General features: G+C 39.0%; 1 protein-coding gene across 2 annotated transcripts in view; it reads right to left on the bottom strand.

Annotated features, from left to right (window-relative positions):
- Positions 1-3070: 3070 nt before the first annotated feature.
- The window catches only part of SBNO1 (strawberry notch homolog 1), a 32089-nt gene continuing 22075 nt past the window's right edge, over positions 3071-13084 (bottom strand). The window contains exons 18-32 of one of the 2 annotated variants that reach the window (XM_054173321.1): positions 12803-12973; positions 12543-12712; positions 11551-11682; positions 10243-10378; positions 9666-9778; positions 9493-9564; positions 8935-9034; positions 8329-8403; positions 7931-8077; positions 7756-7850; positions 7498-7590; positions 6902-7039; positions 6230-6306; positions 5282-5475; positions 3071-4734 (exon numbers count right to left, since the gene is read on the bottom strand). In XM_054173321.1, the coding sequence (XP_054029296.1) occupies positions 4592-4734; positions 5282-5475; positions 6230-6306; positions 6902-7039; positions 7498-7590; positions 7756-7850; positions 7931-8077; positions 8329-8403; positions 8935-9034; positions 9493-9564; positions 9666-9778; positions 10243-10378; positions 11551-11682; positions 12543-12712; positions 12803-12973 (1856 nt within the window). In that variant the 3' untranslated portion in view covers positions 3071-4591. The remainder of the gene's footprint in view (positions 4735-5281; positions 5476-6229; positions 6307-6901; positions 7040-7497; positions 7591-7755; positions 7851-7930; positions 8078-8328; positions 8404-8934; positions 9035-9492; positions 9565-9665; positions 9779-10242; positions 10379-11550; positions 11683-12542; positions 12713-12802; positions 12974-13084) is intronic. The other variant, XM_054173319.1, reaches the window with a different exon arrangement.

Here is a 13084-nt window from a genome sequence, read left to right on the forward strand (position 1 = left end):
CTGCTACTTGCAGCTGGGTGCTTCTTACAGGAACTCTCCACTCAGACTTCGCAAATCACTTAATTCCTGAGACAACTGTGTGGACATGGTCCCTCCCAACAAATGGAAACCTGTGACAACTGCTGGAAGCTTAGGGGCTAACTGAGACAATTCAAGGGATGTCTCACAACTATCTTTGACATATGTATTTTTATGTGGCAGTTAGAAGTGCAGGTAATTTTTCCAAAGGTAGGAAAGTTCCATTACCTCCATTTAGGCATTAGAGGAAGCTCCAAACATTCCTAGGCTGGATTTTTTCTATGTTCAAATGGTTGGGGTTTGTTTGTTGTTTTTATTTCTTTGTTTTGGTTGGACCCGATGATCTCAGAGGTCTTTTCCAACTGAAACAAGTCTGTGATTCTATAAATTACTCACCTTTCTAGGGCACTTTTAAGACACTTAACATCTCATTTAAATGTCATAATTGTACTTTTACATGTCAGGACAGGGGGCAGGCCCTATTGCTCATCCATGTAGATCTGGAAGTTGTAGGAGCTCATGATGTACAACTGGAAATATTAATAGGTGGTAGAAGATAGATGTTTCTAGGATTAATGCTCAAGAGGTTGAATGCACTGAAAAGACTCAAGAAAAACTCTGAAAACTCAAATACTGGTTTCTCTCTGATACAGGCATGAAATAGTGAATAGCACCAGCCACTGAAAGACATCAGGAATCCATTTCTCTCAAAACCCCCACATTATACACTAAAAATAGATGAAGAAAACAACCACACAGCATCAAGAGGATCACAGAAGACAAACAAGTGATAACTTAAAAAAACCCAGAACTATGACAACATGTAACATCTGCAATGTATGCACACATCCCTTGGAAGGTTTATATATGCTATATATATTTCAAAGTACACACAAACCGCCTGCTTGGCAGGTTGAGAAAATAGGAATACATCTTGGGAAGGTCATGAAGAAAAAAAAAATCCCAAAAACAACACAAAGGGAAAACAAGAGTTATTTACATTCAATAATTCAGTAGCCTTTAACATCCCTATATACAAACAGACTCTTCTCTGTGTATGTACAGACCGCGACAGAAGCTGAATGAAGCTTATTCCAAATGCAGAAAGAAAAAATACAAAACCCCCTTGATAATTCACTCAACAAATGTTTACAGGTTGCAGAGCTTTCTTCATTTACAAAGGAAATACTACACACTGACTAGACAAGTAGCATCTTAGGGGAACCAAAGTCCTCACAAGAGGTGTGTGTTCCCAACAGACCATACAGCGAGTGGAAAACAAGATTGAAAACTTGCTGTGCAGAGGGGGGTTTTAGTAGGTTGTAATTGCATTTACCATGTCAGACAGACCTTCAGTATCAAACTAGTTAACCAGTCAAAATTTCACGGCTGTCAAGGGACAGTTTAAAAATGAAAACACCAAATTTTATCCCTCCAATTCCCAAATCAACTTAATTATGTATCTTCCCCTTCTACAGCATGCTTCCAAAGCTCACATGGCACAGAAATTACTACCACTTTACATCTTGCTTTGCCCCTCATCTGACATCCATCCTTTAGAAATTTTGTATCCATTTCAGGTGGTGATTTGTACAGAGTAGATCAATGCCCCACAAGCAGGAAAAGAGACACACCATTCCTGCCCAGCCTGTTAATTTATATGACATGACAATTGGTCTCTCCTTTTTCCTCCCTGTGAGGATGTTTGTCTTCTGGGCAGTGCTGCAAGAGGATACCGCAGAGCTGCTCTTTATCCCATCCACAGTGCTATTTATATTCTTTGTCTCCCCCCGAAGTTTTATTAGGAGCTCGTACAAGGAACAAACTACTATCAAAAAACCACACCCCAACCACTGAGAAAGGATCTTCAAGAGAAAAATCTTTCTGTAGCTTGAAGGCTGAATATTTTTTTTTTGGATGTTAACCTTGAAGATGTTCTAACACTCCAGAGCTGTGGATACAGGCACGTTAGTAGCTGAAAGATAAAGCCAAGGCATTGATGGTGGCAAGTAGCAGAGAGCAGGAAAAGGAGAGCAAGTGAGGGAAGAGACATCTAGAATAGGAACAATTCTTATGGATCTTGTAAGTACTGTTGTGGGGTTTTTTACCCCCTCCAGGGAACACAAGTCCATGAGAAGTTTAAGGAGGCGAGTCAACAGCACCAGCTATGAACTCCCAAAATGAAGTATCAATACAGAGAATAGCCAATTATTTGCTCATCCCAACCACCACAGGTAGCACAAGAAGCTGAGAAGAGCACTTAGGAACTGATGTGTATTTAAATAACTTGGTTAAAAAAAATAAAAACCAAAAAAATAATCACTATTTGTGAACCTACCACTTCTAGAACCATCTTACTGAGGATTAAGATCTAAAATACTATGCGTACCATCTCAGATGGCAGAAGTTTCTACACCCGATACTTAAAAGAAGGACAGTGAAGTCCACACAGCTTGCTGTAACTACCAATTTGGTTCAGTATCTGCTGCAACAGTCATCTGTCAACATACTTCTCAAAATTCCATTACTTCTCCGGGAGTGGATGCCAAATACATCCAATGATGGGTATGAAACACATGAACATCCTCCCCCACACCCTGTCTGTGGTCTAGTTTTCCAGGACATAACCAGCTTTTACTAGTATCACAGCACTAAAACTTTTCCTTACTATCCAAAGATTAAAACTCCAGCACACCTACTGCCTGCATCCCAAGTACTTTAGAGACACACCAGGCATGATAGTCACAAAATGATGGAATGCGCTGGGTTGGAAGAGACCTCTAGAGGTAAGAAGCATGCCAGTTTATTCTGGACCTGTATTGCCAGCTAGCTGCAAGCATGGGCAAGGGACTGATGCCCTTCACCATTTCAGCCTGGGAGCTGAGGACAGCAGGCAGACTTTCCTCCCCAACAGGTGCTCTGTTCTTGCCCTGGGTGCTGGTACAGGCAGCATTAAATAATTCACATACGGGAACTCACTTCAACCTGAAGTTGTGGAACTTCTGGCCCCTTGACTTAGGGATAAGATTTTCTGACACTTGAGTCTGGCTGAGTGTTTACAGATATGCTGCAGAGGACTGCTGCTCTGTCAGGTGAACCTTAAAATATGCATCACAGTTTAAAAACGGTTTACTTCTTGCCTCATTAGTGAGTTCAGCTGAGATATTTAGACTGCCAAGACAGAAGCCTGGTTAAAGCAGACTGGAACATGCCAAGTCCTGTCAGATTCCAATTGTACAGACTTGTTAGTTCTTTTGGAATAGGGTGATTGCCTAAACAAGACTCCACTTCTTGTTAGTACAATAACTTTTATTTGACATCTACAAGATCATTATCTTGTAGTTGTTTTGGACAGGTTTATACAATCTCAATTTTTCAATAGTGCAACCTGTGCAAGCAAGAAATGACAAACATTGTCCTTCACTTTCTTATAAACATCTACTATTATAGGCAAAACAAAACTTACCCATATTATAGATAAGTGACTATTCACATTTGTACATTACAATTTCTTTTAAACAGCTCCAGATAAACTCTACAATGTCTTACAACATATTAAACAGTATTCAAGTTACTGGGTAACAGAAACAGCACATACAGCGGAACCCTCAAGTGTTTCCCATTCTCTAATTTACAGCTCAAGTAAGGTTTCATCTTACAAGTGACAAATTAAATTACATTAATGAAGTAAAAAATAGAAGATTGTATGCGAGATGGAAGTGAATTTGCACTTAAGTTTCCATAACCACGTTGGATTAAGGAAATGCTTCAATTTAAGGAAAATAGGCATCCAGCCATCTTTGCAGTACACATTAGGAATACCATTAATACATTAAAAATGAACTAATTTTAATTTAAGATGTTTATCACAAAAAAAAAAAAAGGAACATGTTGTAGACTCAAATATATAACCCCCAGGAGAGAATCAGAAAAAAATGCAACACCTGGGTATAAACACTATAAAAATGCAATAACCAATGCTGTACAACTAAGATTGCGTTTCTCTCCCAAGTCCTGCCTCGTGTGTTTATCCTGTCCATGCCCGTTTCCAAAGACATGCACTGTCAAACAGAAACTGGGAAGGAACCTGAATGCATGATGTGCAACCTCTAGGTTTCATGCTTTTATTAACTCATAAATTGAAGAGAAAAACCCAATATATATTTTGTATATATATACTCAATACATGCATTCAAGGATATCTCCCACAGCAATGGCATTGATGCACTGCGTTAAACCCTGAGCACTGTATGACAAGATAAAAATAAAGCCTGCTTGGGGATTTTCAAGCATTTTCAAACAAATTGTGGTTTGTAGCTTAAAAGGCCAAAAGTAAAAGCAAACAGGAAGCACTACAGAGAGCATAAGGAAAGACAGATGCACCACCATAAACAACTGCTGGCTTTCAGTTCTACCAACCTTGTTAGATCTCTTTATTCCCAAAGTATTTGAGAGCACACAACTGAACTGAAAAAGTTATATTTCTTTGGAATCTGTCCCTGATTTTTATGCAAGTGATATGCTTTTACAGCCTTTTCTCAAACACCAAAGTCACCACCTGTAGTTTGTCCTCTTATGCATTGTTGAAATTGGTGATGCTTTGTGGGTGATGCTGCTGCCATATCTGCTGCTGTTGTACTGCAAGCTGCTGAGACTGGTCTGACGTTGACAGGAGGTTTACAAGGGGTGAGACACAATTTGCAGGAATGATCAAACCTGGAAACAACAGAAACAAATCAATTGTCTCATTAAAACCTCAGGCTGATGATTCTACCATTTAGTTTAAAAAACCCAGCCAGCAGTGACTATTTCCAATATCAAGTCTAGTCAAGCACAGCTACAAGTTCTGATTCTCAGTAAAGTTTATCTTCAGTACATCCTTTAGGTCATGAAGCAAGAGAAAGTTGCCACTTTGTCCCTGAAGACAAATTTGATTCTTACATTACCTGCTGCCACATAAACCCAGAAGCTGTCTTTTTGCCTTTCTGGACTCACAGAAGTTAAAACACCATTTAAAAAAAAAAAAAAGTTTAAAATATGAAAAGTTTCAGCATCTTGAAAAACTGTTGCTAGTGTAGGAGCTGCCATCATATCACACATCCACAGGATGTCCACACTTAAAAAAGATGTTTCAGCCTCTGTCATTTCTTGTTGCTAAACCTCTTAGCGAAACCTCAATCATCTTGAAATCATTCTAAACTATTGATTGGATGTGACTTCCAATAGCTTCAAACCCACCAAACCCAGCAGACAAGCCACTTACCCACAATCCTCTGCCCATCTTCTGTTCTCAGACGAACTATTTGCATTTTCACATTTGTACCACTCACAGAGGCTAGAACACCTTCTACTTTTGTCCAGACACTCAATACTGAACCACACAAGACATAGTAAGTTCGACAGCGCAGTCCCACTTCACAAACTAATCCCAAGCCTGCCTTCTTACAGTTGCCTCTCCTATGGTAGAGAGAAAAAAACACAACTTTCAAAAGAATTGTGCAAACATCAAGTATCCAATTCCATTAAAAGTGAGATTTGCAGTTAATTACCATATTCAGAGCTGAGCAAGAGCTGCAGGTACACAGGAAGGGAAAGATCCTTTATCCACAGCATGTCTCTAATGGTGAAGTTTTGAACAGTGTTGGCCTAATTAGGACCACATCTTCAAAACATACAGATAGAGCTTTCAGCTGCAAGGTGCCACTCACTTAGATCACCTGAGGACTTGATTCTGTTACCTATCAAACTGGTGCCTGACAGAAGCTCCAGTACTAACCTGAGACTTCCAACAGTTAGGCTGCTGCTCAGGAATTGAGACATCAGCTGCTGAGTTCAGACACAGAAGAGGCAGCACAAGGACAGCCGTTTCTGACATAACCTCTACATGAAGCGTGAACATTTTCCCTCCCAATAACATTTGAACTATCCTACCACAGTACCAGCTCAGATCAAGACACCTGAAGCACAAGTTAGTCCTGGGTCACTCTACTCTACTACTAGAGTGCAATTTATATATTTGCATTCACAATGTATTATGGCTTTAAAAGCAAGTGCAAAGCTCCATGTTTCTCCTCAAAGGCTGGGTCATTTGACTGGTCATGGGACAATCTGTCTTAAGCAAGAAATACAAGACTTCACAGGAATAGCACAAGAACAGAAGTAGTGATAAACCAGTTTAGGTTAGAGCATCTGTGTGCATACAAATACTAACCAGTAAGCATGGGTGCAGGTATCCGCAGAAGAATTGTACTGCTCTAACCAGTGTGGCAGAGCATCTTCAGAGGGTACCTGGAAAAGTCATAGTGGGAATAACAAAAATATCAAGACTTGCATGCAACAAAATAAAATTTGCTCATTGCTACCTGAAAAGAGGGACAATCAACATTATAATAGTGAAAAGAAGTATCCAGTAATTTGAGGCCACCCAATGGAAATACCATCTCAAGGGATAAACAAAATGCTTAAACATAGCACAATCTAATAATACAAAGCCTAAATATTTAATCTATTGAAAAATTTTAAAAAGTATTTAAAATGCCATCAGCCAACAGCTGAGGCTTCAAAACTGTTGCTCAGAATGAAGAAACAGCTATGTACAGTTCAAGGGCATGTTTGTACATCTTAAAACAGAAGCAAAACTCTTCTTTGGTTGTTCCAACCCCCCCCCCCCCATTTACCACACCACAGATAATTTATGTTAAGAAAACCTTAAGATACAGGAAGGCAGAAGCCATGTAGACCCTCTTTTTTTAAAAGACTCAAGCACAAACTCTGCTCTGGAAAAGTAAGTCTGGTTTTGGACTTGCCAGAATGACACACAAATGCAAGAAAAACAGAGTGCTTCTACTTCTTATATAAAACTAGTGTTAATTTTAATGGTTACCTTCTTATATTTCTTTTTCAGGTCTGCACATGTTTCTAGTTTGAGTTGTTTCCCAGTATTTGGTCTGTATACTAAAAAAAGTTTCTTCTTAGGGTTCACTTCCTTTACTAAAATAGCAGTCTTCTTGTTATTTCTTATCTGGAAAAGAAAGACAAACCAAAACCCAAAGTTTAAACATGCTGACAGTATCAGCCTTGTGATTTCACACTGTTCCTCACAGTAATAGTGAACACATCTGTGTGCAGTATGACAACCAGCAGTAACAAGGACACCTTTAGAAGGCAGTACCATTCATCTACATTAGCCTCGTCTACTTCTCCTTACAGTAAAAGCATCTGGTTTCTTGATGCAGGTTTAAATAAGAACTATCAATCTGGTATCACATTCCTATCAGGAAAGAATTCCTTGCAGCTTAAAAAAGAGAATGCTTCACACAGTGCTGGAAGCAAATTTAACATGAATTTTAATGTAAGACCAAAAAAACATTTTGCTGCACAGTAATAAATTTAAACAGGCCATTTTCCAGAGAAGACAGCATATTTGGTTAGCCCCCCCTCCAAACTTCTCTGCACAAAATCCAAGAGACTAAGTCTTACCTGCAATGATAAATAAAATCCATCATCTGGACCAGTCTGTTCTGCCCAGATCTTAGTTGCTTCATCCCAAGACATGCCTCTCTCTACACTGATCTAGAAAAGAGCCACATAAGGGTATGTGAATAGGACAGGCTTGAAAACAGTTACAGACACAGGAATGAATAGTGTCCAGTGAAAGGCCTGGAACCTCCTCTCACTCAGCACACCCTCAGCTGATTGCCTATTAATTCATACAAATAAGATACAGAATTAACTTACTGTGTATAGTTCTACATGTCCAGAGGTAGAATATCCAGGAGTTAAGAACTTCTTAACGTCTGCCTTCCTTACTTTCTCATCCCCAGAGCCCAAATCTTAAAAAGGAAAGGACAGAGTTACTCTGTTTCTTTGTTCTCACTGAACTACAAGAATACTGAGAGATAGATTTACTCACCTAAGATGCCCATATCATATCTTCCATTCTTTTTAGCATTTTGAATAACTGCATTTAATGTGTCAGAGAAGTACTGGAATAAAGCATTCTGCTGATGTACTTCCATACCAAGAATTCTATTCAGAAATTTCCCTATGTTGTTATAATCTAAAATAAAAAATAAAACACATGTATTAGGCCCACAGATTAAATTTGATGACAAACTCTCAATCAGTATTCAAAGAGTCTCTAAAGACTACTTAGAGTCATTTTTTCAGATATGAGGAAAACAATCTGAAGTTCTTCCAAAAATGTCACTTTCTAGATGGTTACAACTTGAGTTCTGTTGCTAGGAATCCACTATCGTGATGTTTCATATTCCTAGCAACGTTCTAAAGCTGTACTAAACACACAAATACCTTTATCAAGTGTCAGTATTCCAGATCTGTCTTCTACATTTATCAAGCCCACACCAATCAATCCCTGACGAACATCTAGAAAAAGAAAGAGACCAAATCACAGGTGCTTTGCCATCTGAAAATAAACCAGCAGGTGACAGCTTATCTAGCATTCCCGTTTCAAGATCCAATTCCAACTTCTCACACCTCTCAAACACATTACTTGCTTATTGATGTATTGGGTAGAAATTGCAAGGCAAAACTTTGCCTTCTGCTTTTCCAGGAAGGGCAAAGCAAGGAAAACTACTAATGGCACTACACGTGAGCCAAACAGGAGGGCAAAAACATTGCGACATGAAAATAAAGTTGGAAGAACTGTGTGTAATGCTTTGGCCAAACAGACACAGAACGTGCCTTGGAGTGAGAGAGAGTTCACATATCTTGTTTCGTATGTGAACTTCAACATTCAGGCAACGTGCACTGGAAAAAAAAAAAATCCAGTGAGGGTGTATCTGGGCCAGCTGGTTTAAATAGTAACAAGGTTTTCTAGCTCTAAAATGATTTGCATTTCCAGCATACTGGAGAATGATCAAAAGGCAGTTATTATATCCAGTGAATTACACTTGCCTTTGAAGAAGTCTCCAGGAAAATCAGGAGGAGGTGAGACCATAGGAGAGTCCAAATTCACAATGGATTTCATCACAATCTCTAAAGCATTTCTGCCATACTGCATGAGAAAAAGAAAGCTGCTCTAATGATGTGATACAGTGTCTGTGCCTCGAGCCCCAAGCACATGTGGTTTAACAAGTACTTGTAATAAAGCTTTTTTCTCTGTAATACTAAAGGGCACTGGTTATTAGCTTTTCAGTTATAAACTACACTATAAGGAGCCCAGTCTTAATGTCTAATTAGAATTGTCAAATTAATCTCTTGGTTGTGGCTGAAAGGACACATACCATTTTTTTAAGACTTGGATTGCTAGCACATGCAGAAATGTAATTCACACACACACATTCCACGTGGCTTTGTAAACATAATTAAGAACATTTACTGGCTATCTTGGAATGAGGCCTATCAGAAAACACAGCAAAAACACCACAGGAGATGGAAGAAATCCTTCCTCCACTGGTTAGTTGTAGAATAAGCACCACAGCACAAGATTTCAAACAGAAATAGAACTGTCACCTTGTTGTCAAAGTTGAATCTGCTGAGGTCTCGAGTTTCTGTGGCCCGTCTGTCACCATGGGTGAGGGCTCCCTGTAAAGACACACCTTTGTCATTAAATCACATTTTAAAGAACAAGAAATTTAAGTTGTCTTTTCTCAAATGAAGGATCAGATTCCCTGAAACACTCTTACCAAGCTCTCCAGTCTTTTTGCAACTATAGATGCAAATCTCTGCTCTCCTGCCAATTCAGAAATTAGGAACACATACTCCGGAGCAGTCACTTGGTTGGATCTATGAGTTCTTCCTGGATAATTAAGTAGAAGCACAGAAATTAAACAAATTCCACTTCATAGAACATTTTTAATAGACTGAGAATTGTGAAGAGTAAAGAAAAAAGCTAAACTTAATCCTGCCGAAAGCTTAGTTTTTGCTGTAAAGCAGCCAATACAAGGTGCAAATGCTCTGGAGTTGTGGCAAAATTCACAAAGACACTCAATACATAAAATAATCTAAACTGCTGTGCAAGTTGATTGCTGGGTTTCTTTCAAAACTTTCAAGCCTTTCAGCTATGACTAGAAAGAAAACTGTTCCAGATCATGGGTAAAGGAGACTGACTAAGCAACCTCTTAGGGACCTTTCCAGTCTCATTTTCCAGGAATCAGCAGTTAAAGAACCACAATCACTACGTTTGGAAAAGGCCTTCAAAGATCATCAAGCCCAAGCATTAACCTGAGTTTGCCAGGGGAAAGATACCAAAAAGTTATTTACCAAACTGCTGTATTGCTCTGTCTGCACTCCATGGTAGCTCCAGGGTCATGTGAACTCTCCGTCTCTGATTCTTAGCTCTCCGGTCTGCTTGCAATGATATTCCAGAGCTGGCAGCCTCCGAGATGATGGCAATGTTCTTTGAATGAGAAAGGAGTTGTTAGTTAGCAATGAATTCAAGCTTCAGTTTTCAGTTTCTAAAAACATTTGATATTACAATTACTGCTAACATGGGTGTGAAATGGTTACACTGTTGTTATTTGGCCTTGCTGTTACAAGAAGAGGGAAGGGGAGAAAAATTATGGTTCTCTTCAGAGAAATTTTGGAGCAAATAGAGTGGGTTTCACTTTACTGTGCTAACAAAGGCAGTGTGATGCAGTCTTGCTATTCCAAAGGGCAAATTTCTGATGTTGGCCTGCACTTCCAAAAGAAAAGGGAAGGGACACAGGAAGAGACTTGCTCCAATAGTAAGCAATACTGAGACGACAAAGTAACTGCTAATACTGTATAAGGAAGAGGACACAGCCGTTCTCTTATCCAAAAGCATTTGCCTTGAAAGAACGTAAATGTTTGGACTGGGCACAAATCACTTACAGGAACAGGAGTTTTATCCTCAAGCAAAACAGCAGGCCACAGAAGTTCCACACCAACAGCTACATTTACTTCATTTGCCCTCTTGTGGTAGCTTATCCCAAATGAACCACAGCAAAGTTGGTCTTTTCCCTTTCTTCAGTCTGCTTCAATTCTACTATTAATTCTGCTTAGTATTTTCTTTCAGAGTACAATGCAATGCACAAAAGCCATCACTCTTCCCACCGTTACTTCAAAATGCCTTTTAAGGTGAATAACCTCCACCTTTTCCCCTCACTCAAAGTTTTTTCATATGAGGTACCCATTTCTCAATTTCATTATTTCCTCTTAGAATCAGAGATACAGTAATCCAGGTAACAGGATCACAAAGATGTAGAGGGTTTGTCTGTCTCTTCAAGAACAGAGTTTTACAAGATCAGCTTAAAGGTGCTAGCTTTCTGTCTGGCGTGTGTACACACCTCTTTAAAAGTATACTGGCCTCCGTGGCCACCCAAACTACAGCCTGGCCTTTAAAGCATGCTGCAGCCATGTACTAGCACTACTGAACCTACTGGCTTGAAAACCAAAACACAGCAGTGAACATGAAATGGCTTTTCACTAGTATTTACTTACAGTACCTAAAATGTCATTATGGGTTAACAGTAGAGCCACAGCTTGAATAGCTTAGTGTTACTGTGGTATCTGGCAAGTTTTTCTAAGTTGTATCTCTTTAGGGAGTACCTTATCTCCATCCATGAACCTCTGCTTTTCCGTGATGTTCAGAATTTCAACAGGCACATCAAGTTCAGACCTTGACTCATAAGATATGCTGCCATCATCATTGCTTACAACTCTCCCCTTGCGGCCTGTCATCTTTAAAAAGAAAAGAGACTATGAGCTCATTGCAGCAACACCAAAATCATTACATGACCAAAACTTCAAGCAATGGTGCTATTTACTCATACATCAATCTTAAAATATATTCAGTAATTTACTCCAAGAGTAAAAGCACATTAGAGAAGCTGGATTGTTTTTTTGATGCCATTATCTGCTATGTGGAACACTTGTTTAGAGGTAACTTAGGGAATCGAAAGCATAACAAAGCTTATCTAGGTAGAAATGATGCACTGTTCTACTACTGCCCACAAGGGATTTACAAAGAGTACTAGGAAATAAACTAAACTGGCAGCTGAGATTGTCACTGATTGCAATAGGGTCTTTTAAATCTTTAAGATATTTCTACTTCATAGAGAGGGGTAGCTTAAAAGACATGCTTCTGAAGTTATTGAGAAAAGATAATAATTCATCAGGCTTTTCACTAATGCAGTTTTATTATACAGGCTCTTAATCTTCATTGCCTAGGAAGATGAACTGAAGCTGCTTTGTTTGATGTCAGCTTCAAAATTGACTATAGGTAGTTAAAGAAGTATTTCACTGTAAAGCAAGAAAGAAACTAGTATGATTTATCCAACTTCAGTCACAGAAATAACCTGCTTACCCATTCAGAGCTTTCCTCTACAATCTAATATAAGCGTCTCTTGAATTCAGAGGCAAAGTAACCCAAACTCTCATCCCTGTGAAATTACTGTCTAAAACTGATAAGCAAGTTCTCTTTAACAGATACACAGGTCATGTGTAACTTGAAGGACAATGATGATTTACCACATCCAGATAATGTATGGCTACAGGAGGAAGGAAACATCCATTTTTCCTGTGCGTGAACACCAGCCTACCTCTGCAACATTTTCAGGACCACCCAGCTCATCTATAAGCTCATCCAGCGTATTAGGTGGAAGATCTTCAGCCAGCTTTTCCAGTTTATCAAGCAGCTCTTTTTTCATTTGTTGGGCCCTTTCAACAGCATCCTGACTTGTTACAAAGCTGCTGTTTGTGTTACTGTTAGCTGGAATTTAAAAGAGAATCTTTAAGACTTTGAACTTCGCTGCCTAACTGCTACGAAAAGGAAGCAATGTCAAAAGAAACTTATTCTTACCTGATGTGTTGGTACTAGAAGTGGTGGTACCAACAGTGGAAGTAAAACAGCTGGGTCGTTTTGATCCGAGACCAGAAGCTAGTAAGGCACTTTGAATAGAATCTGGGTCTATGCTTTTCTTCTTTTTCTTGTCTTTATTTTTTTTATGCTCTTTTCTAATTAACCAGGGATCTAAAAGTTAAAAAAAGTTATTTGCATTAAGTTTCAAGCATCTACTACAAACCCATCCTTTCCTTTCAAAAGCTACATTCTCATTACAAAGAGTGACTTGCAAGAGCCTGA

This window comes from Dryobates pubescens, chromosome 25 (genome assembly GCF_014839835.1).
Source record: "Dryobates pubescens isolate bDryPub1 chromosome 25, bDryPub1.pri, whole genome shotgun sequence".
Lineage (NCBI taxonomy): Eukaryota > Metazoa > Chordata > Aves > Piciformes > Picidae > Dryobates > Dryobates pubescens.